Below are 25,923 nucleotides of genomic sequence, written 5' to 3' on the forward strand. Positions count from 1 at the left end.
AACACTATTGTTAAATGGGGAAAGGAATGTTTGAGGGTGTCTAATTTTGTGAGGCATCTAATTCACTAAAACATATTTTTATGTCCTGATTATTTCTACTCCACCATGTATCATGACAATGGTGGTGAGATGAAATAAGAAATAATCAGAAACTGAGGTTCCCTCTGCTTCCATTGGTCCTTACCAGGGAGGCCTGGCATACTACAGTCCATGGGGTTGCAAAGAGCTAGACATGATTGAGCAACTGAACAACAAAAACAACTGCCTTTGTTAGTCACTAGAGTGTTCCATCAACCAGATGATCCCTTTCATTTAAATCAATATTTATTTCTAAAATTTTTGTTAAATCAGTGGACCTCTGGAAAAATATGACATTACATAACTAGTCATTTCAGTGGAGGGAAAAATCAAATGTCTTCTCTAATAGGTGTAGGACAAAAAAATAAGCTAGATTGGAATTTCCAATTTCTATTGATTTTAGGGACAAAATTTACAGAATTTAAGTAAAACAGATATATTTCATCAAGTCCAAGAATTTTTTTCTACATTTTAAAATTTCTAATATCAAGATGCATGTAATGACAGTAATAAGTTTTGTTCAGCTGCACCTAGAAAATATGTCTTACAATCTGTGCTGTTTAAGTTAGAACCTAGTCTAAAATTCTAATCTAAGTAATAATGCATTATCAACTATTGGCCAAAATATTAAACTGAAGCAATTGCTATGCAGAATGCAACTTTCAAGTGGACAAATTCCATTGATAACAACAGTATATTGCAATACTGCTGCTGCTGCTGCTGCTAAGTCACTTCAGTCGTGTCCGACTCTGTGTGACCCCATAGACGGCAGCCCACCAGGCTCCCCTGTCCCTGGGATTCTCCAGGCAAGAACACTGGAGCGGGTTGCCATTTCCTTCTCCAATGCATGAAAGTGAAAAGTGAAAGTGAAGTCGCTCAGTCGTGTCGGAGCCTCAGTGACCCCATGGACTGCAGCCTTCCAGGCTCCTCCATCCATGGGATTTTCCAGGCAAGAGTACTGGAGTGGGGTGCCATTGCCTTCTCCAAATATTGCAATACTATTCCTTACTAAATTCTTACTATGAGTAGGTATTGTTTTAGGTGTTGTATTTATTTTATTTAATTCTTACAATAATCCTTTTTAACGTGAACGTGAAGTCGCTCAGTCGTGTCCGACTCTGGACTGTAGCCTACCAGGCTCCTCTGTCCATGGGATTTTCCAGGCAATAGTACTGAAGTGGATTGCCATTGCTTTCTCCAAGGGATCTTCCCAATCCAGGAATCGAACCCCGGTCTCCCGCATTGTAGACAGACGCTTTACCGTCTGAGCCACCAGGGAAGTCCAATTCTTTTTAGGTGGATCACTATTATGAGTCTGTCATGGGTGAGGACTTTGAAGCAGTGAGGATAAATGTCTCATCTCTAACCATATCTGAGGCCCAACATGTAACATATAGTTAATGGATGAATTAGATGTTTCTCTTCAATACAAAATTTCTACCTGCTGGTAAACAGAAACAAATGCTATTCTAGATGAAGCATTTTATGAAACGTGCTGATTTTTAGTATCTGTCAAAAATAGATATCTATTTACAGATGAAATAGCCATAGTTTTCCTCATTAAGACGCTGGGGTAGGCAGAATAATGATCTCCAAAGATGTTCATATCTTAATCCTTAGAACCCATGAATATGTTATTTTATATGGCAAAGGAATCTTACTGATGTGCTTGAGGGTATAGATCTTGATAAGGGAAGAATATCCTGGATTACTGGAGGACCCAATTTTATCATGTGAGCCCTTAAAACCAAATAATCTTTCCCAGCTGCACTTAGAGGGAGACGTGACTATGGATCATCCCCTGGAGGAGGACATGGCAACCCACTCCAATATTCTTGCTTGGAGAATCCCATGGACAAAGGAGCGCGGGGACGATGGTCTCCTGCTAGGCCGTCACCTTTCTTACCGGTCCTTAAAAGACCCTCAGCAGGTCCACGCCCACGGCCACCTTCCAGCCTCTCTCTGCAGCCACAACAGCCGCACAAGGCAGGCAAGCGATACCAAACCGCGCGCTACTTGCAACTATCGCGGATCTTTGTGTTGCATGCTTTCTAGTGGAAAGACGGCCTGAAGATCGCTCCGCCCATGTAAACCAAGATTTTGTTATCGTGAGATCCCGTGGACCGTAACGGAGCCAGTTCTCGCGGGATTTTCCGAGTTCGGGTTGGAAGCTACGCTGGGTTGCAGAGGGAGGCCCAACAGTGAGAGGCAGGAGGGTAAAGGGTCGAATAGGCAGCCTGTTGTCTACCCTCGCCGGCGGAGCTCCAGGCTAGTAGGTGAGCGCTGCCTTGCCAGCTACCATAGCGTCCTCCGGCTCTGCCGCTGTCGCAGAGGCCACCGTCCCTTCTCCCTGGACCCCATCAGGCTCCACCTTTGCTCCCTCCGTGCCGTGACGTCGAGCTCCAGGGGAGGGCGATGTACGGAGGGTGGCGGAAGGTGGAGTTTGCCACCCTCCGCCTGCTTACCTCCTCCTGGCGGTCCTCTGCCGCTTGTGGGGTGTTAAATGCAACCTGGCTGCCAAGCCCTTCCCCCTGGCCAGATGGATCAGTCTACCCCGAAGCCCCACGCGGAAACCAACAGCAAAGGTATAAGCTCCGAGCTCGCCTCCCTGCCCAGACACCTGTCTTGACTGTGTAGGATTGGACCTGTTCATGCCAGTTCCCTTGGGGTCGGGGTTTTACCCTGTGGCCTCTGTGAGTGACAGCTGGAGATAGTGTACCCCCTCTAGAGCGGGGACTAGTTCTTTGTGATTCAGTGTTGAGAAACTCTGAAGTCAGACTGCCCTTGGATCTAGTGCTGGCTCTGACAGTCATTTGCTGAGCAACTTTGGGTAGTTTGCTCATCTGTAAAATTGAAATCATTATTGATTGAGTTCTTTTGACTATTAATTGAGATGGTGTCATGCAAAGCACTTAATATGACCCAGTGTCTGGCTCATAGTAAACATTAAGTAAATGTTTGGTATTTTTATTCTCTGTTGTATGCCTCAGTCCTTAGTGAATGGTAGGTTCATTATTAAGTAGGTGAATATAGATTGAGATTAGTTCAGTTTATTACACATTATATGTGATGTATTGAGTCAGGGTCACCTTTAATGGGTCACTAAGGGTGGTTTAGGGAGAACATGGTTATCTGCCACAAGTCATCTGGGATGTCTTGGGAGAACATGGTTATCTGCCACAAGTCATCTGGGATGTCCTCTTGCCCCCCACATTAATAGTTTTCGTTATTAATAGTGATAAAGCAAAAACTTACAGATATTGAATGCTTGTTCTGTGCCTAGAAATATGCTGATTGTTTACATGTTTTATTTTGAGCAAGATACTGATCTGATTAAATAGATGAGGAATATAGAACCAAACTTCAGAGACTTTTAAGTAACAAGCCTCAGCTCTGAAGACTAGAAATTGATGACACTATCACTCAGGGACCACAAATACAAATACCTTTAGAAACCTGGCAGGTAAAATAAGTAGATGAAGCTGCTGAGTGGAGATTATAGTAACTGGGATGTTCATATTTCATTTAAAAGGGGGCAGGGCTACTCATACTTCAGCCCCCTGATGTGAAGAACTGAATCATTGGAAAAGACCCTGATGCTGGGAAAGGTGGAGGGCAGGAGGAAAAGGGGATGACAGAGATGGTTGGATGGCATCACTGACTTGATGGACATAAGTTTGAGCAATCTCCAGGAGTTGGTGATGGACAGAGAAGCCTGGTGTGCTGCAGTCCATGGGGTCACAGAGAGTCAGACACAACTGAACTGAACTGAGGGCTACTCAGTTCCAAGGAATTGTTCATTCATGTGTGTACTGGTACAGCCTGGTAGCTACAAGTTCAGATAGCTTGATTCACATCCAGGCTCTGACACTTTCTAGCTGTGTGACTGTGGTTAACCTTTATCTGTTTCACCATTTATAAAAGGGAACTAATAATAGTATTTACATGAAGTAGTGAACAGGTTGTTGTAAGGCTTAAATGAACTACTATGTATAAATTGCATGTGTGGCACACATAAACCTCAAAATGTAAGCTCTATATAAATATTTGTTAATCTGACAAGTATTTGAGTTTCAAACATTGTCCTCAGTGTCCAGAATTTGGCAGTGAACACAAATTGTCTCTACTCCGGGGAACTGAAGGAGATAACCAATAACAGATATTTCAATTTTTTTTCTGAAAATGAAATCAAGCAGAGTAAAGGAGGAGAGAGTGGCAGGGAGTGGTATGTTAGATTGAGTGATCAGAGAAGATACCTCTGAGGAGATGCCATTTGAATTGAAGCCTGAATGAAGTGAGAGAATCAGTCACATTGGGATTTAGGGAGAGGGTTGGTGGGAGGAACAGAAATCTCAGGGACCGAAGATGGGAGTATGCTTGTCATGGTTGAAGAACAGCTAGAAGGCAAGTTTGGGATGAAATCAGGAGAAAGGGAGGAAATGAAGTTAAAGTGGACATAGGGACCAGATTGTAAGGAGCCTTACCCCCCATTCAGCCCAAAAGGAAATCGTCCTAATTTAAACTATTTGTTCTGGACTTTGAATGCTGAGAGATACTGCCCTAGATCAAACTTAACTGAATCTCCTTAGTTCTACAAGTTACCCAAACTCAGAAACCAAATATTAATAGATTTCTATAGATTGTTGTGTGAAGCCCATGAGGTTTTTGCACCTGCTATATGTACCCCCCGACTGACATTCTTTGCTTAAATTTTCTTCCTTTTTAAACTGTTTCTTTAGTCCCTCTTTCTTACAGCACTCTTAAAGTAACAATTTCACATGTGTGAACTTTTTAGTATTTGTCTCTCTCACTAGATATCAAAGTTCTATGAGATTCAGAATGTGTTTTTGTTAATATATTCAGCAAGTTTATTGAGTGCCTACTGTGTGCTGGCCCTGGGGATAAAATTTTGAACAATACAGACATTTTCTTGGAAAAGATACTATTCTCTAGTGAGAGAGGCAGATTTTTAAAAAGTAAACATGATAATTAAACATTGTGGTATGTGCTATACAGGCAGTAAAATACTCAGGTACAGAATAGTGGGGTACTTTAAATAAGATGATCAGAAACAAAATCTGTGAGGCAATGACATAACAATAAGTGAGAGAAGACCTGCTTAGTATGCTTGAGTCAAAGGGAATATTGATAGATTTTAAGTTGGAGAAGTAAGTAGGGGAAAATGATACAGGGTCACGTAGACCATAGTAAGAAGCTTGGAGTTTATTCTTTCTGCAGTGGGTAGTTATTAAAAGATTTTAAATTAAAGATTTAGTGATAAATATTTTTAAGTAGTTGATACTGCAGCTATGTGGAAAATGGACTGTATTGGGGAGATAATGTCAGTGGAGAGAATGGGTAGAGAATTGAGTCCAAAGCAGTAATTTAGGAGAAAGCCAGACGTTGGCACATTATAGTCAGAACCAAATTCAGCCCAACATTTATTTTATTTTATTTTTTTTAATTAATTTTATTTTATTTTTAAACTTTACATAATTGTATTAGTTTTGCCAAATATCAAAATGAATCCACCACAGGTATACATGTGTTCCCCATCCTGAACCCTCCTCCCTCCTCCCTCCCCATACCATCCCTCTGGGTCGCCCCAGTGCACCAGCCCCAAGCATCCAGTATCGTGCATTGAACCTGGACTGGCATCTCGTTTCATACATGATATTTTACATGTTTCAATGCCATTCTCCCAAATCTTCCCACCCTCTCCCTCTCCCACAGAGTCCATAAGCCTGTTCTATACATCAGTGTCTCTTTTGCTGTCTCGTATACAGGGTTATCGTTACCATCTTTCTAAATTCCATATATATGCGTTAGTATACTGTATTGGTGTTTTTCCTTCTGGCTTACTTCACTCTGTATAATAGGCTCCAGTTTCATCCACCTCATTAGAACTGATTCAAATGTATTCTTTTTAATGGCTGAGTTATAGATAAAGTTTTATTGGAACACAGCCATATCCATTTGATTATGTGTCTGTAGCTACTTTTGTGTTACAAAGGCAAGCAACGGTATAACCTGCAAAATCTAAAATAATAAATAGCTAAAATCTGACTCTACAGAAAAAGTTTGCCAATAGTTATTTTGAAGAGTTGGTGGCATGGAGGAAAGGGATGGCTTTTTTTTTTTTTTTTTAAGTAGAACCACCAGGACATTCTGATGGATTGAATGTAGGGAGTAATATCAGAAGAGGAATAAGGCTGACTAAAGGTTTTCTACCTTGAAAAGTTGGCTGGACAGTGATTCCTTTTAATGAAATTGGAAAAAACTAGTTTCAAACAGAGTCGGACATGACTGAGCGACTTCACTTTGACTTTTCACTTTCATGCATTGGAGGAGGAAATGGCAACCCACTCCAGTGTTCTTGCCTGGAGAATCCCATGGACAGAGGAGCCTGGTGGGCTGCTGTCTATGAGGTCGCACACGACTGAAGCGACTTAACAGCGATTTCAAGCAAGGTTTAATGACTGTCATTTTTGACATTTTTCTTCTTCATTTTTATACTCATAGTGTGGTACAGTATCTGGTAAATAGCTGGTATTAAATCATATACATTGATAATAAATAAGTTAATGAACTAAACCTCTAAAAAATTACAAGGCATATGCCGGATAGGCAGACAAATCATATGAAACAAGTAATGTGTTAAGACTTACCTTAAGGTTTAACATAGGTTTTAAGGTTCAGATAGTACTGTTATGAAAATAGGGCCCATTGACTTATCTCTGTATAGTGAATCGGAGTGTTATTTTCACATTAGGACGTTTTTAGAAGAGTGTAATAATTCTCAGACAGTTTGAAAGCAAAATTAGAGTGGGAGAATAGATTTTTTTTTTTTGCTGTGCTTCTGATTGTTATATAAAAACAACTTTATCAAAGTTAGAATAATGGTTTTACTTTTGAGGAACAACTGATGAGGAATAGCATAATGAGCTATTCTTACTGAAGAGAATATAGACATACTAGTTATGATCATGAATGGTATAAAAGCCTAATTCAGAATCATTAGAAAGACCCTGGGGAACTACCAATGATCATATGATCTCTGCGAGAAATATATGAAAAAAAAATAATTCCTAGTATTCTTACAATTGTGGCCATACAATTCCTCTGGAGTTCTTGTTATATGACATTCCATTAGGAAAATTATTTTTACTTAATTTCCTCTATTTGGCACATTTTAATTGTACCAATATTATACTCTGTAGAGGCTTCCCTCCCCACTCCATAGTACTGTATTTTCTGAATACAAAATAAAATAGCTATACAGTTAAGCACAGAATGAATTCATACATAGAGAGAAGTCAGACTTTTCAAAGGATAATGAAATGATAGCAGAAAGAGATCTTAGAATTCATCTCATTCTTAAGAACTTCAGCTTTTCAAAACCTTGAATGGAAAAAGCTGTGACAGAACTGGTACATGTCACTCTGCTGTTGAATTGGAGATTCCCTTGATTAGTCATATACAAATTCAAGGAACGTTTTAGAAACAGCCGTATTGACAATGAGAAGAAATAGCTTTGTTCAGAAAAAGAAGATGGAATAACTAAAAAAGCAGACAGAAGAATCACAAAAATACAGCTGTTCAGAGGATTTTAGCTTACCTATTACCAAGTCCTATTCACAGTTATTCTGCCATATTATGAATGTTATACATGATGTTCATGAGTCATCATGAATATTTAACTAAGTGGTTCTTAATCCTGGCTGGGCATCAGAATCACCTTTTGAATTCAGCAATAATAACCAACCACAATAATAAAACCAAATGCCCATGACCCATATCCACCTAATCAGAATAAATAGATTAAACATGTATGGGGAGATTATGACACACAGGGTGAGAAAAACTGGAAATAAATTATATACCCTTTATTATGATAATATACTTTAGGAAAATACCTATAATTTGTCTTGTTTCAGATTTTGGGAAGGGTATTTATATGAGGAATATTTTTTTCTCATAGAAGTGGATAAATGAGGTGTTACTTTAAAAGTTAGATTTGGAAAGTTTATTTTCTCCTTTATTATTGTAGATATATGGCATCCAGGAGAACGATGTCTTGCCCCTTCTCCAGATAATGAAAAACTTTGTGAAGCAAGCATAAAATCTATCACAGTGGATGAAAATGGAAAGTCATTTGCAGTCATCTTATATTCAAATTTTCAAGAAAGGAGAGTACCTCTTAAGAGACTTCAAGAAGTGAAATCTGTTAAAGATTGCTCCAGGAATTTTATATTTGATGATGAAGATTTGGAAAAACCTTATTTCCCAGACCGAAAATTTCCATCGTCAGCTGTTCCTTTTCAATTATCTGAAAATGGAGACTCTATTCCTTATACTATCAATAGGTATTTAAGAGACTACCAAAGGGAGGGAGCCCAGTTTCTCTATGGACACTTCATCCAAGGAAGAGGATGTATTCTCGGTGATGACATGGGACTTGGAAAAACTGTACAGGTATTTACTTACTTTATAATTAAAATTTAATAAAGTCATACATATTATGTCATGTGTATTACATACATGAGTGGATACCATCTGCAAATTTCTGTTTGTATCCCAGAACTTATTATAATTATTTTGTGTGTGTGTTTGTCTCACACAGTATCTTAAGGATGGTGTTTAGTCAATTTTTTAACCTCAGTACTTATTTAGTACTATGAAATACGTTATTTAAAGTAATGTTTTAGTATAATTTGACTTGTTTTGACCTTTGATAATGTTAATACTAAGATAATAGTTATATTTAGATTAACCTAACTTTCTTAGTGATACCTTATGGAAGGAAAGTATTCTGACATTTGTTAAGCTACACAGCGTGGTTAAACTTTCTGCAGGCCTTTTGTCATATTGTTTGGAGTTTATCATAGCAGAAGTTTCTTAGTCTAGGATCTCTGGGCCACTAGGAATTCAGTTGGTGGACTTTAGAGAGGCCTCTTGTTTCTCTAAAATGTGTGCCAGAATTAGCACATGTATATACTTTTCTTCAGATAGGCTTATGTTAGGTATCTATTGCCGTATAACAAATTATTCCAAGATATAGCAGCTTGAAACAATACACATTTATCATGTTACAGTTCTAGGGATCAGGAATCTGGGTACCATTTAGCTGGGTCTTCTGGCTGAGTTTCTCTTAAGGCTACAGTTATTTCAAAGTTAGACTAGGGAGGATTCACTTCCTATCTTTAGACTGAGGCCACTGTTTCTGCATGAGCTATTAGCAAAGCCCTCCCTTGGTTGCTTGCCACCTGGGCCATAGTGGGCATGAAATATAGTTGTGGATACCAAGAGATGGGAATTTTTGGGAGCCTTGTCAGAAGCTATATACCACAAAGGTTTGTAATTCAGAGGATTAGAGTTCTGAATCTAGACTTTATACTAAGCAATCACTCTGCATTTTCAGGAGTGTTTGTCTAGTGTGTGATTAAGTCTTTTTGTGTTTCCTTCTTTACAACTGAATTTAAGCTATTTTTTTTTCATGACAGTTCCATTGTTAGTGGAGTTCAGAGGTAAGTGAAAAATTAAATTCACTTTTATTTTCAAATCAACAGTTGAAAATAGCCAAATAATGGCTATGTTTTAAGTTTTGGTGTAAAAAGTTAGGGTAAAATTAAGTCCCTCAATAATCATAGTATATTACTTTTAGCCGTACTCTATTTTCCTTTAATCTTAGGCAATGCACATAGTTTGAGACTTGCACATTGAAGGTGTTAAGTAATTGCTTGTGGAATAAATGAATTTACTTTCTCAGGAGAATAGGTTCAAAGAATAAAGAAAAGAGCCTTTGGGAAACTACCAGCTGTGACCGAGATAGGCAGGTGACTACTAGAGGAAAATAAATAATAAAGCCCTCTGTGACTCTCTTTACATATACTTTTACTGTTTGTTCCATGCTAGAATGTTCTTTCCAACATGATTTTGACTAGTCAATGCCTGATCATCTTCAATATCAGAAACATGAGGTGCCACATCTGCTATGTGAAGATGGTATTATGCCTTCGAGCAGCCGAGGAAAGATAACATTTTTCAAACTGTAAAAATTGTCTTTGAATCTTTGATTTTATATTCATTGATATCATAAAAAATGTCATTACTATACATTTTTAAAATATAGGTATAGGAAACCTCAACCCTGCGACAAATGGTGGGATTGCTGATAATTACAGCTTTCTTTGGTTATTATCAATACCATCTTTTGCATGATATGATCTTTAGTTGATTCAAAAGCTATACAAAAACTTGAAACTTCTTTAGATCATAAGTCATGTTGTTCCCTCAGGAGTATAGTAATGAAGAAAATAATCATATTTTCTTTATTTTCATTCATGGAGAAAATGACATAAAACCCAATGTGAAAGGTTAATTAGCCTCCAGAGCCACAAAGCTTTTAAAGCAGAAACAAAAATGTCCTAGCATTTTGAAGGTAAATTGCTTTTCTCATTTCAGCATGTATTAACAGTCCAGATTTTAGGAAGAGAACTTCGTAAGGATAAACGGGCCAGGTGCCCTTTCAAAATAACACATTGTTGTTTCTGTTGTTATTTAAACCAAGAAAAAATCATCGTACTTTGTTTGATTCCAAAATACTCTCTTACCTTTTTATCTCCCAGGAAGATGAAAATAAGGAATGTAGGCTTTTTAAAAAAAGTGTATAAGAAATAGACAATTTTTGCTATGCCTTCTGTAGGTCTGAGAGAATGTTTGTTGCCTTATTGCCCCATCTCTGATTTATGCTCTGTATCATGAGTGTGTGTGAGAAAAAGGGATGTAAAGATTTTTCTTTAAAATCACTAATGTATTTAGTGAATTAAGTAAAGCTAATCCATAATTAGAGCTTACAAATTTAATCACTTTTATGGAACTTCTTCTAAAGATGAGATTCTTCAATAAAATAGGCATTTTATATATCTTTGTTTCATGGAATTTGACAAGTTAGAGCTAATATTTTATATCATGTTAGATGAGCAGATTGAATTATGAATTGTCATGGTTAGAAATATATAGGAATACCTCAGAGATATTGTGGGTTCATTTCCAGATCACTGTAGTAAAGTGACAGCATAATAAGGCAAGTCACAAGAATTTTTTGGTTTCCTAGTATACATAAAAGTTATATTTACACTGTGTTATATGACCAACCTAGACAGCATATTCACAAGCAGAGACATTACTTTGCCAACAAAGGTCCATCCAGTCAAGGCTATGGTTTTTCCAGTGGTCATGTATGGATGTGAGAGTTGGACTGTGAAGAAAGCTAAGCCCCGAAGAATTGATGCTTTTGCACTATGGTGTTGGAGAAGACTCTTGAGAGTCCCTTGGACTGCAAGGAGATCCAACCAGTCCATTCTAAAGGAGATCAGCCCTGGGTGTTCTTTGGAAGGACTGATGCTAAAGCTGAAACTCCAATACTTTGGCCACCTCATGCGAAGAGTTGACTCATTGGAAAATACCCTGATGCTGGGAGGGATTGGGGGCAGGAGGAGAAGGGGACGACAGAGGATGAGATGGCTGGATGGCATCACCGACTCGATGGACAAGAGTTTGGGTGGACTCCGGGAGTTGGTGATAGACAGGGAGGCCTGGCGTGCTGCAATCCATGGGGTCACAAAGAGTCGGACACGACTGAGTGACTGAACTGAACTGATAGCCTAGTAAGCATGCAATAAATAGCACTGTGTCTAAAAAAATGATGTCTATACCTTAATTTAAAAAATCCTCTGCCACTGCTTTTGTTGTTGTTCAGTTGCTAAGCTGTGGCCTGCTAAGCCTTCTCCTCCTGTCCTGAATCTTTCCCAGCAATCAGGGTCTTTCCCAGTGAATCACCTCTTTGCATCAGGTGGCCACACTGTTGGAGCTTCAGCCTCAATCCTTCCAGTGAATATTCAGGACTGATTTCCTTTAAGATCAACTGATTTGATCTCTTTGCAATCTAATGGACTCTCGAGAGTCTTCTCTAGCATCACAGTTCAAAAGCATCAGTTCTTCAGTGCTCAGCCTTCTCTATGGTCCAACTCTCACATTCATACATGACTACTGGAAAAGCCATAGCTTTGACTATATAGACCTTTGTTGGCAAAGTAATGTCTCTGCATTTTAATATGCTAAGTTTGTCATAGCTTTCATTCCAAGGAGCAAGCATCTTTTAATTTCATGGCTGCAGTCACTGTCCACAGTGATTTTGGAGCCCAGGAAAAGAAAATCTGTCAGTTTCCACTTCTTCCCCATCTGTTTGCCATGAAGAGATGGGACCTGATACCATGATCTTTGTTTTCTGAATGTTGAGTTTAAGCCAGCTTTTTCACTCTCCTCTTTCATCCTCATCAACAGGCTCTTTAGTTCTTCTTCACTTTCTGCCTTTTGAGTGGTATCATCTGTATATCTGAGGTTGATATTTCTCCTAGCAGTCGTGATTCCAGCTTGTGATTCATCCAGCCCAGCATCCGTTTAATATTTTAAATCCTTTGCTGTCATTTCAACAATCTTCACAGTACCTTCCCCCAAATTAGATTCCATCTCAAGAAATCACTTTCTTTACATAAGTAATATGAAGCACCTCCTCATCCTTTGTGGTTTTCTCATGATATTGTAGCAATTCAGTTACGTCATCAGGCTCTAACTCTAGTTCTTTTCGTATTTGCACCACATCTGTAGTTACCTCCTCCACTGAAGTCTTGAACCATACAAGAATCATCCATGAGGATTGTAATCAACTTCTAAATTCTTGTTAATGTTGATATTTTGACCTCTTTCCATGAATCATGAATTCTTAATGGCATTCAGAATAATAAGACCTTTCCAGAAGGTTTTCAATTTACTTTGCCCAGGTCTGTCAGAGGACTCACTATCTATGGCAGCTATAACCTCATGTAGTATATTTCTTAAATAGACTTGAAAATTGAAATGATTTCTAATCTATGGGCTGGAGAATAGATTTTGTGTTAGCGGATATAAAAGCAACACTGATTTTATTGTACATCTCCACTAGAACTCATGGGTTAACAAGTACATTGTCGATGAGCAGTAATGTTTTGAAAGGAAACTTTTTTTTTCTGAATGGTAGATCTCAACAGTGGGCTTAAAATACTTAGTCAGCTATGTTGTGAACAGATGTGCTGTCATCCAGGCTTTGTTATTTTATCACTAGAGCATAGGTAGAATGGATTTGGGCTTCCCAGGTGGCACTAGTGGTAAAAAACCCACCTACCAATGCAGGAGACTTAAGAGACACAGGTTCAACCCCTGGGTTGGGAAGATCCCCTGGAGGAGGACATGGCAACACACTCCAGTATTCTTCCCTGAAGAATTCCATGGACAGAGGAGCCTGGCAGGCTACAGTCCATAGAGTTGCAAAGAGTCAGAGATGACTGAGGTGACTTAGCACACATGTGCACAGAATAGATTTATCATCATTCTTAAGGGCCCCAGAGTTTCCAGAATGGTAAATGAGCATTGGCTTCAACTTTAAGTTACCAGCTGCATTAGCCCCTAAGAGGCTCAGCCATTCCTTTGAAGTTTTGAAGCCTGGCATTGACTTCTCCTCTCTAGCTATGAAAGTCTTAGATGGCATCTTCTAATATACAGCTATTTTGCCTGTATTAAAAATCTGTCATTTAATATAGCCACCATCATTAATTAGTTAGCTAGATCTAGGTGTTTTGCTGTAGCTTGTGCATTAGCACTTGCTGCTTCACCTTGCAGTTTTATGTTATGGAGATGGCTTACTCTGAAGCATCCTCCCTTCTCTCAGCCTTCATAGAAGTAAAGAGAGCCTTGCTCTAGATTAGGCTTTGGCTTTAAGGGAGTATTGTGGCTTGTTTGATCTTCTATTCAGGTCAATCAAACTTTCCTCTGAATATCAGCTGTAAGGCTGTTTCATTTTCTTGTCATTCATGTGTTCACTGGACTAGCACTTTTCATTACCTTCAAGAACTTCTCCTTTGCATTCACAACTTGGCTGTTTGGTGGGTTTCTTGTTGTTGGTGGCTTTTGACATGCATTCCTCACTGAGCTTAATCATTTTTGTATTTTGATTTAAAGTGAGACATGAGTGACTCTCCCTGTCACTTGAACCCTTAGAGATAATTATAGGGTATTAACAGGCCTAATTTCAATATTATGTCTTGGAAATGACCAGGCAAAAACTGTTAAAGCTTGGCTGAGAAGTTCTGATTCATCTGCTGTCTTCACCAGACATTGCACCTTCAGATTTCCATTTATTTTAGACTATACAAAATTTTCTTAATTGAAAAAAAATTCAGTTCTCTGTAAGGCTAAAAAAGACACCTGCAATAGTTCATTGCTTTAAAAGGTAAAAAGTTTTGGGAAGACGAATTAAGTTGCCTGAAAAATGGCAGAAGGTAGTGGAACAAAATGGTGAATTCATTTTTCAACAAAGTTCTTGGTGAAAATGAAAAAAATATGTCTTTTCTTTTTACTTAAAAACTGAAGGAACTTTTGGACAACCTAATATATATATATATATAAAACAGAAACACACTCTGAGACATGGAAAATAAACTTATAGTAACCAAAGGGAAATAAGAAGAAGGAGGGACAAAATAGCAATATGGGATTGATTAACAGATACAAACTACTATACATAAAATGGGTTTCTCAGGTGGCACTGGTGGTAAAGAACCTGCCTGTCAATGTAGGAGACTTAAGAGACAGGGGTTCAATCCCTGGATCGGGAAGTTCCTTTGGAGGAGGGCATGGCAACCCATTCACGTATTCTTGCCTAGAGAATCTCATAGACAGAGGACCCTGGCAGACTACAGTCCGCAGGGTTGCAAAGAGTCGGACATGACTGAAGCGACTTGGTATGCACACACACATACATACATAAATAAAGCAACAAGGATTTACTGTTTAACACAGAGAAGTCAAGAAATACCTGGAGTAACAGGCAAATTTGGCCTTAGAGTACAGAATGCAGCAGGGCAATGGCTAACAGAGTTTTGCCAAGAGAACGCACGGGTCATAGCAAATACCCTCTTCCAACGACACAAGAGAAGACTCTACACGTGGACATCACCAGATGGTCAATACTGAAGTCAGACTGATTATGTTCTTTGCAGCCAAAGATGGAGAAGCTCTATACAGTCAGCAAAAACAAGACCGGGAACTGACTGTGGCTCAGATCGTGAACTCCTTATTGCCAAATTCAGACTTAAAGTGAAGAAAGTAGGGAAAACCACTAGACCATTCAGTTATGACCTAAATCAAATCGCTTACAATTATACAGTGAAAGTGACAAATAGATTCAAGGGATTAGATCTGAAAGACAGAGTACCTAAAGAACTATGGATGGAGAGTCGTGATTGTACAGGAGGCAGTGATCAAGACCATCCCCAAGAAAAAGAAATGCAAAAAGGCAAAATGGCTGTCTGAGGAGGCCTTACAGATAGCTATGAAAAAGAAGCGAAAGGCAAAGGAGAAAACGAAAGATATACCCATCTGAATGCAGAGTTCCAAAGAATAGCAAGGAGAGATGAGAAAGCCTTCTTCAGTGATCAGGGCAAAGAAATAGAGGAAAACAATAAAATGCGAAAGACTAGAGATCTCTTCAAGAAAATTAGAGATACCAAGGGAACATTTCATGCAAAGATGAGCTCGATAAAGGACAGAAATGGTATGGACCTAACAGAAGCAGAAGATATTAAGAAGAGGTGGCAAGAATACACAGAAGAATTGTACAAAAAAGATCTTCACGACCCAGATAATCACGATGGTATGATCACTCACCTAGAGCCAGACATCCTGGAATGTGAAGTCAAGTGGGCCTTAGAAAGCATCACTATGAACAAAGCTAGTGGGGGTGATGGAATTCCAGTTGAGCTATTTCAAATCCTGAAAGATGATGCCGTGAAAGTGCTGACTCAATATGCCAGCAAATTTGGAAAACTCAGCAGTGGCCACAGGACTGGAAAAGGTCCGTTTTCATTCCAATCCCAAAGAAAGGCAATGCCAAAGAATGCTCAAACTACCACACAATTGCACTCATCTCACACGTTCAAAATTCTCCAAGCCAGGCTTCAGCAATACGTGAACCATGAACTTGCTGATGTTCAAGCTGGTTTTAGAAAAGGCAGAGGAACCAGAGATCAAATTGCCAACATCCGCTGGATCATCGAAAAAGCAAGAGAGTTCCAGAATAACATCTATTTCTGCTTTATTGACTATGCCAAAGCCTTTGACTGTGTGGACCACAATAAACTGTGGAAAATTCTGAAAAAGATGAGCATACCAGACCGCCTGACCTGCCTCTTGAGAAACCTATATGCAGGTCAGGAAGCAACAGTTAGAACTGGACATGGAACAACAGACTGGTTCCAAATAGGAAAAGGAGTACATCAAGGCTGTATATTGTCACCCTGCTTATTTAACTTCTGTGCAGAGTACATCATGAGAAACACTGGGCTGGAAGAAGCACAAGCTGAAATCAAGATTGCCAGGAGAAATATCAATAACCTCAGATGCAGATGACACCACCCTTATGGCAGAAAGTGAAGAGGAACTCAAAAGCCTCTTGATGAAATTGAAAGAGGAGAGTGAAAACATTGGCTTAAAGCTCAACATTCAGAAAACAAAGATCATGGCATCTGATCCCATCACTTCATGGGAAATAGACGGGGAAACAGTGGAAACAGTGTCAGACTTTATTTTTTGGGCTCCAAAATCACTGCAGATGGTGACTGCAGCCATGAAATTAAAAGACGCTTACTCCTTGGAAGGAAAGTTATGACCAACCTAGATAGCATATTCAAAAGCAGAGACATTACTTTGCCAACAAAGGTCCGTCTAGTCAAGGCTGTGGTTTTTCCAGTGGTCATGTATGGATGTGAGAGTTGGACTATGAAGAAAGCTGAGCGCCGAAGAATTGGTGCTTTTGAACTGTGGTATTGGAGAAGACTCTTGAGGGTTCCTTGGACTGCAAGGAGATCCAACCAGTCCATTCTAAAGGAGATCAGCCCTGGGTGCTGTTTGGAAGGAATGATGCTAAAGCTGAAACTCCAGTACTTTGGCCACCTCATGCGAAGACTTGACTCATTGGAAAAGACTCTGATCCTGGGAGGGATTGGGGGCAGGAGGAGAAGGGGATGATAGAGGATAAGATGGCTGGATGGCATTACCAACTCGATGGACGTGAGTTTGAGTGAGTTCCGGGAGCTGGTAATGGACAGGGAGGCCTGGCATGCTGCGATTCATGGGGTCGCAGAGAGTCGGACACGACTGAGCGACTGAACTGAACTGAACTTAATAGTTATTTCAGTATGTAAAATTTCTGTTTCTTGTTTCATTGTTGGTAAGTTCTGGTTTTCCATTTCACCTGAAATTTCGTAGGTATTAACATAACATTGTTTATTTTGTACTATACATATTTTGTGTGTGTGTTTGCCTGTTATCTTAGTTTCTCTTTTTCTTTTTATCAATTTTCTAGGGAGTTATCACTTTAAAAAATCTTTTCATAGTATGGTCATTTGGCTTTGTCAGTCCTTTTTATTTTATGCTTTTTCATGTTTTATAATTCTATTTTTGTGTATTTAAGTTTTCTTAAAATTTAAATAAAATTTTCATTGAAATAAATTCTGTTATTTTTATAAATTTTTCAGATCTATGGTTAGGTATTTTATTAACAGCTCCTTTTATGTCCTAATGTGTGTCCATATGCATTTAAGTCCATAAGGCATGTATTTAAGTGTATTTCATAAGTTTAATATGTGATTATTACACACTGTTATTCATCTTAAATATTTTCTAATTTCCGTTGTGAATTGTAGTTTAAAATATATTCCTTACTTTTCAAATATTTGGGGATTTTCTATTTTTTAAAATTTCTTATACTGTGACCAAAGTACATAATCTGTATGATTTTTGTCTATTGGACGGATTAAGATTTGTTCTATGACTTTCCATATCAATTTTGGTAAATATTTTATGTGTACTTTAAGTATAAAGTATGTTTTGCTATAGTTTACTATCGTCTTTCAGATGTATATAGGTCAAGTTTGTTTATCATTTTACTAATACATTCTATATCTTTACATTAAGTTATTTCAAAATATATCACTGTGCTTATGAATTTGTCTACTTATTTTGTTTCAGTAGATTTTTTTCTTTAATAATTAACACTTCTTACAACTTGCAAATGAAATAATTTTTATCAATATCGTGTCCCTCTGTAATTTAGTAATGCTTGATGGCTCAGAGTTTAAAGTGTCTGCCTGGAATGTGGGCAACCTGGGTTCAATCCCTGGGTTTGATCCCTCGGTCGGGAAGATCCCCTGGAGAAAGAAATGGCAACCCACTCCAGTACTCTTGCCTGGAGAATCCCATGGAGGGAGGAGCCTGGTAGACTACAGTCCATGGGGTTGCAAAGAGTCGGACACGACTGAGCGACTTCACTTATCTGATATTAATATAACTATATTAACTTTCTTTGGTTTTTGTTTGCATGATCTATCTTTTTTTTCATTTTTTTCACTTACAATTTTCTCTATGTCTTAGGTTTTTTGTGTGTAAAGCACACATGTTTTGTTTCTGAAAATCTTTTGTCTTTTAATTAAACTATTTAGTCTACTTCCATGTAATTCACATCCATGTAATATCAAATAAAAAATTTAAAATAAATCTAAATAGGTGATTTATTTTAAATTTTTTATTTGATATTGGAGTATAGTTGATTTACGATGTGTTAGTTTCAGGTGTACAGAAAAGTGGTTCAATTATACATTTACATATATCCATCTAAATATATTTAGATTTAAACCTACTATTTTACTATATGCTTTTTATTGATTGCATGTCATCTATTCATTTTCATCCTCTTTTTGTGTAGATTGTTCATATTATTCTATTATTCTTCCCATAGCAGATTAGTAGTTACACACTTGTATTTTTCTCTAGTGATTACCTTAGGTATTGTAATATGCATCCTTGAGTTACCTATATTTATTGGATACAGAAAAATAGACAAACTTATTAACCAAATATTATTCCCTTAAGGAGTTTGTTTTCTACAAGGAGAAAGGAATGTACATAGTTTATTGTAATAGCCAATAATGAAGAGATAGATTCCATGAATAGAAATACACAAGGAAATATCTCAGCTAATGAGACTGAGAAAGAATTCGTAGAGTGCACAACATTGTAAGTCAACTATACTTCAATAAAATATATCTATTTAAAGAATTATCATGGAAGAAATGGCAGTGTGAGGATTTTTGTTTTACTGCATTCAGTGGTAACTTTTATATTATATTTTTGTTTATTAATGCAAATAAAGAAAACCAATATTAGTGATTCATATTGTTTTTCTTCCTAGCAAATCTATTTGTACACACTCATATTCTCCCTAATTGAGTAGCTGTTCATGTGAGTCATAAAATTTTGTCCATCACAATACACAGTGATTAAAACTGTTGGATTTTTTCCTCCCTAGGTTATTTCATTTTTAGCTGCAGTTTTGGGTAAAAAGGGAACTCGTGAAGATATTGAAAATAACATGCCAGAGTTTTTACTGAGAAATATGAAAAAGGATCCCCCTTCTACAGCAAAAAAGGTAAGATATCTAGAAATGTAAACTTTATGAAGCTGGTATTGCAAAGGTGTATAGAAACTTTGAAACATTACACATTATAGTATAAATTTAAAACGAATTTATAGACACTAAATGTTTGTTTTATAAACCTAATTTCTGAAGGATTACCAGTTTCATCCTTAAATTAGATTTGATTTACTCTCAAAATAGTAAAATATAGTTTGTTTGAATTTTGGGGAAGCTTTCAATCTTTTGCTTGTCAAAATTTTCAGTTAATTTGATTAATTTGTTAAATTTCCATGAATGTGTATGTAAAGTTAATTGAAGTCCATTGTATTGTTTTATTTATTTGAGAATGAAAAACAGACAGTTGTAGATATTTCTATCAAAGTTATATCCTGATGAAGTTGCTTAGCAAAATAACCACTTCCTGAAAATATGAAACAAATCTTCCCTGAACAAGGGCCATTGAAGTTGGAGTCAGAAGAGCTAAGATCTAGGCTTGTCTGTCCGTGACCATGTGACTGTTAATGCTATTCATAACCATTCTTAAGCTTTCTCCTTTGTAAATATACATTTATGAATATCTTATACATAATTCTTAAAAAAAAAATAAGAGATTTCTTAAAAAAAAAAATGAAATCCACAAAAAAGGTGTATTGTAGGTATGTGTGCAGTTTCCTGGGTGACTCAGTGGTAAAGAATCCACTTGCCAGTGCAGGAGACAGGGGAGATGTGAGTTCAGTCCGTGGGTCAGGAAGATCCCCTGGAGTAGGAAATGGCAACCTGCTCCAGTATTCTTGCCTGGAAAACTCTGGACAGAGGAGCTCAATGGGCTATCGTCCACAGAATCGCAAAGAGTTGAACATGACTGTGCAACTGAGCTTGTGAGCGTGCATGCGCACGCACGCACACACAGACACAGAGGTATGTGTCTGACTTTTGTCCTCAGCATCCAGGAAACTGGATAAAAATAAAGTTGAAGTGATTTCATGAAATCCTTATCTTGTTATGGTAATAAACTACTTTCTACAAGTTGTAAAACCGTATCTTTTATATAATTCTCATACATAGAATTTCTGAGAAGGTCTTGTCTATAGACTCTTGTCTATAATTTGGGGCATTTCAGTGTAAAATTTTGAGAAACTTTGGCCTAAGGTATTATTAGTAATAATTATAGGTACTTTAAATTTCCTGTTATTTTCAGTAGCATAAACACATTCTTAGTGTCAAATTTAATTTGACCCTAATGAAACATTATAATTCTTAATGTATTTTAAGTTTTCAAGAGTTCAAGTACTGTTTTTCACTTTGTTTTCATATTGATTTGAGTATGTTGAACCATCCTTGTATCCCTGGAATAAATCGCACTTGATGGTGTATGATCCTTTTAATGTATTGTTGAATTTAGTTTGCTAATATTTCATTGAAGATTTTTTGCATTTATGTTCATTGGGCATATTAGCCTGTTTTCCTTTCTTGTGGTATCCTTATCTGGTTTTGGTATCAGGATAATGCTGGCTTTGTGAATGAGTTTGGAAGCATCATCTCCTTTTTGTTGTTGTTGTTGGAAGAATTTGCAAAGAACTGGTTTTATTTGGTAGAATTTACCAGCAAAGGTGTTTGGTCCTAGATTTTTGTTGTTTGGAGGTATTGGTTACTGATTGAATCTTCATATCAGTAATTCTTCTGTTCAGATTTTCTGTTTCTTCATGATTCAGTCTTGGTAGGTTGTATGTTTATAGGAATTTGTTTCTACCTACCATTTATTCTGGTTTATCTGATTTGTTGGTATATAATTATGCAGAGTAATTTTTATTATTCTTTATATTTCTGGGTTATTATTTGTAATATGTCCTTCATTCTAATTATATTTATTTGAATCTTCTTTTTCTTAGTCTAAAGGTGTCAGTTTTGTCAGTATCTTTAAAAAAAAAAAAAACAGCCCTTAGCTTTATTCATCTTTTGTATTATCTACTCTCTATTTCATTTATACTTTCTGATTTTTTGTTATTTCTTGCCCTTTACTAACTTTGAGCTTAATTTGTTCTTTTTCTAAATTCTTGATGTGTAAATTTTAGCTGTTTATATGATATCTTTGTGTGTGTGTGTGTGTAGGCACTTATCACTGTATACTTCCCTCTCATAACTCCTTTGGCTATGTGTCCCATACGTTTTGGTATGTTCTATTTCAGTTTTCATTTGTCTTAGGTATTTTTAATTTCATTTTTTATTTCTTCTTCAACCCACTGTTTGTTGAGGAGCATTTTATTTGTGAATTTTTTAGTTTTCCCCTTTGATTGATTTTATACCATTGAGGTCAAATAAGATGTTTAATATGATTTTAGTTCTCTAAAGTTTATTAAGATTTGTCTTGTGTTCTAACATTTTGTTTATCCTGGAGAATGTTCCATATGTGCTTGGGAAGAATATGTATTCTGCTATTGTTAGATGTATCTTGTATGTGTCCTTAGGTCAGTCTGATCCAAGCATAGTTTAGGTTCAGTGTTCCTCTCTGAGTGATCCATAGTTGAAGGTGAAGTGTTGAAGTCGCTTATTGCTGACCTTTTTTTCTCTTCAGGTCTGTTAATAATTTGCCTTATATATTTAGATATTCTGATATTGGGTGTATAAATATAGTTGTTACATCCTCTTAAACTGACTCTTTGTCAATTCAAGCACTTTTCTTATAGTGCTTGGGTTAAAGCCTATTTTGTATGACATAAAAGAGCTATGCCTGCTTTTTTTTGGTTTCCATTTGCATGGAATATCATTTTCCATTCACTCATCTTCAGTCTATATGTGTCTTTAAAGCTGAAGTGAATCTCTTGTAGGTAGTATATATTTGGGTCTTTTTTTTTTTTTTTAATCTAATCAACCACACTGTCTTTTAGTTGGATAATTTAATCTAGTTACATTTAACATGCCATTACTTTGCATGACCCAGTCCTTCCAACTGCCTGTTCTTTGTTGAGCTTAAATTATTGTTTTATCTTGTTGGTTGTTGTTGTATTTACGTTTCTTCTAGGAAAATTCACTTTGTGGGTTTTTTTTTTTGGGTAGGGAGGAGTTTTCTTTTACATAGGTAAAGGATGAATTCCTCAGGTCCTCAAATATGTCTTCAAAAATGTTATGAAGGGTATTTGGTAGTGCCCTTCCAAGCATTTTACCTATATTAGATATATATTTTTATATTCTTTTGTTTTAATGACATCAGTAAATGAATTTAGTTGGTCATTAGAACTGAAATTCTGTAAAGAAGGGTTTTGATGAGATTACCAGTTATATCCTACAATATCCCCCCGAAGCCTATGTGAACAACAATTATAATTTTGTGTGATGAAATTTATGAAAGATAAATTTGTTTTGATTGACTTAAAACTTTGTGCATTTTTAAAACATAGTCTATGAAATAGCTGGAAGAGAAATAAATTTCCTTGTATTTATTATGCTCATGCCAAAATTGCAGTGGAATCCTGAAAAATTAATGCTAGAACCATTTTAAAATATCCTTTTAATGAATTTAAATGTTATCAGTTAAGGAGTGATGAGTTTGACTTATGTATGTGTGTTACATGATACATCTTACATATATTTTTAACATTTTCAAGGGTGAATAAATCATCCAAGAATGTGTGAAATAAAGATTTTGTGCCAAGAATAAATTCCTAGAGGAAAAGATACAAACTTTGCATTTCAAATACTAATTCTTGGAATGATTATTTAGATTTAGGCTCTTAAGATTGAAATTCAGTCTTTATGAAGATGAATCAAATACTACTGTCTTGTTTGGCAAAACTTTAAAAATACTACCATCTTGTATGGTAAAAGTTTAGTCATTCTATATATAATTCATAATCAGATTAAGGCAGAGAAGGATGATTTTTCTAGCAATCATAATACCAGAATCAGCTGCAGTTTCATTGGTGATTAGACAAAAAAATTTTTCCAGTATTTTGCATACTATACACTATTTCTTTAGTTTATCGTCTTGCAAATGATGCTACTTGTTTGATTTTCTGCTGTTATAGTCTTCATATACTTTGGATATTAACCCCTTCTTATATACATGATCTGCAAATATTTTCTTCCATTCAGTAGGTTTCATTTTCATTTTGTTGATTTCCTTTGCTGGGAAGCTTTTTGGCTTGATAGAGTCCTGCTTTTTTGTTTTTGCTTTTGGTGTTAACTCAAAAAAATCATTGTCAAGATGTTAAAGGGCTTACAGCCTATGTTTTCCTCAGAAGTTCTATGGTTTCAGGTCTTAGTTTCAAATCTTCAATCCATTTTGAGTTCATTTTTGTGTGTGGTATAAGATAGTAGCCCAGTTTCATTCTTTTGCATGTGGTATCCAGTTTTTTCAGCAGCATTTATTGATTTCTTAACAATATTTATTCATCCATGAGCATGGATTTTCTTTCCACTTATCTATGACATTAAAAATTTTTTAATCAATATCTCATAGTTTTCAGTGTACAAGTCTTATATTTGTTTAAATTTTCCTAGTTGTTTTATTCTTTTTGATATAATTACAAATGGGATTGTTTGCTTAATTTCTCTTTCTAATAGTTTGTTGTTAGTATATAAAAATAAAATAAATTTTTTGTATTGGATTGAATATCCTCTAACTTTGCTCAGTTTTTCTATCAGTTTTTTCACTTTTCTGGTGGAGTGTTTAGGGTTTTCTACGTATTTCTATGTCATTGGCAAATAGCAACAATTTACTTCCTTTCTAGTTTGGATTTTTTCCCCCTCTTGCTAGGACTTTCAGTGCTATGGGAATAAAAGCTGTAGAAGTAGACATCTCTGTTTCTTTGCTTTGTCTCACATGCAACGTTTTCAATTCTCACCATTGAGTATGATCTTATTTGTGTGCTGGTTATATATATATAGCCTTTATTGATGCATGTTCCCTCTATACCAAATTTGTTGAGTTTTTATCATAAACGGATGTTGAATTTCCTCAAATGCTTTTTCTGCTCCATTGAAATGACTATATGATTTTTATTCTTCATTTTGTCACTGTGTTGTAACATGTGATCGATTTGCATATGTGGAATTATCCTTGCATCCCTGGAATACATCTCACTTGTCCAAAGTGTAAGGTCATTTTGATGTACTGTTGGATTTAGTTTGCTAATATGTCACTGAGGATTTTTGTGTTTATGTTCATCAGGGAGATAGCCTATAATTTTCCTTTCTTGTGGTATCCTGATTGATCTTGGTATCAGACCTCATAAACTAAGTTTGAAAGCATGTCAGGGTCTTGCATTTTTTTGAAGAGTTTGACAAGTATTGGTGTTAATTCTTTGTTGAATGTTTGGCAGGTTTTACCAGTGAAGCTGCCTGTTCCTGAACTTTTATTTGGAGGTTTTTGGTTACTGATTCAATTTCCTTACTTGGAGCTGTTGTGTTCACGTTTTCTATTTCTTAGAAATAAAAAAAATAGAAAACTGAATCACTAAGACTGTAATTCAGTCTTAGTAGGCTGTATGTTTCTAAGAGTGATACATGATAAATTTCATCTAGTTGTCCAGTTTGTTGGTATAAAATGATTCATAGTAGTCTCTTATAATCCTTTCTATATCTGTGGTATCTGCTTTATTAAGAAGAGGTGGCAAGAATACACAGAAGAACTATACAAAAAGATCTTCACGACCCAGATAATCACAATGGTGTGATCACTCACGTAAAGCCAGAGATCCTGGAATGTGCCTAAGTGTGCCTTAGGAAGCATCACTACGAACAAAGCTAGTGGAGGTGATGGAATTCCAGTTGAGCTATTTCAAATCCTAAAAGATGATGCTGTGAAAGTGCTGCACTCAATATATCAGCAAATTTGGAAAACTCAGCAGTGGCCATAGGACTGGAAAAGGTCAGTTTTTATTCCAATCCCAAAGAAAGGCAATGCCAAAGAATGCTCAAACTACTGCACAACTGCACTCATCTCACACACTAGTAAAGTAATGCTTAAAATTCTCCAAGCCAGACTTCAGCAATATGTGAACTGTGAACTTCCAGATGTTCAAGCTGGATTTAGAAAAGGCAGAGGAACCAGAGATCAAATTGCCAACATCCACTGGATCATTGAAAAAAGCAAGAGAGTTCCAGAAAAACATCTATTTCTGCTTTATTGACTATGCCAAAGCCTTTGACTGTGTGGATCACAATAAACTGGAAAATTCTGAAAGAGATGGGAATACCAGACCACCTGACCTGCCTCTTGAGAAACCTGTATGCAAGTCAGGAAACAACAGTTAGAACTGGACATGAAACAACAGACTGGT

At 36.7% G+C, this 25,923-nt stretch overlaps 1 protein-coding gene and 1 long non-coding RNA gene across 3 annotated transcripts in view; one reads left to right on the forward strand and one right to left on the reverse strand.

Moving 5' to 3' along the window:
* Positions 1-2,088, reverse strand: part of LOC133253010 (uncharacterized) — a 75,406-nt gene extending 73,318 nt beyond the window's left edge. For both annotated transcript variants that reach the window (XR_009738150.1, XR_009738149.1), the window contains exon 1: positions 1,985-2,088. This is a non-coding gene — a long non-coding RNA (uncharacterized LOC133253010). The remainder of the gene's footprint in view (positions 1-1,984) is intronic.
* A 485-nt stretch (positions 2,089-2,573) lies between these two features.
* Positions 2,574-25,923, forward strand: part of ERCC6L2 (ERCC excision repair 6 like 2) — a 156,028-nt gene continuing 132,678 nt past the window's right edge. The window contains exons 1-3 of the mRNA XM_061426138.1: positions 2,574-2,663; positions 8,129-8,553; positions 19,538-19,657. Of these exons, the coding sequence (XP_061282122.1) occupies positions 2,582-2,663; positions 8,129-8,553; positions 19,538-19,657 (627 nt within the window). The 5' untranslated portion in view covers positions 2,574-2,581. The remainder of the gene's footprint in view (positions 2,664-8,128; positions 8,554-19,537; positions 19,658-25,923) is intronic.

This window comes from Bos javanicus, chromosome 8, assembly GCF_032452875.1.
Source record: "Bos javanicus breed banteng chromosome 8, ARS-OSU_banteng_1.0, whole genome shotgun sequence".
Lineage (NCBI taxonomy): Eukaryota > Metazoa > Chordata > Mammalia > Artiodactyla > Bovidae > Bos > Bos javanicus.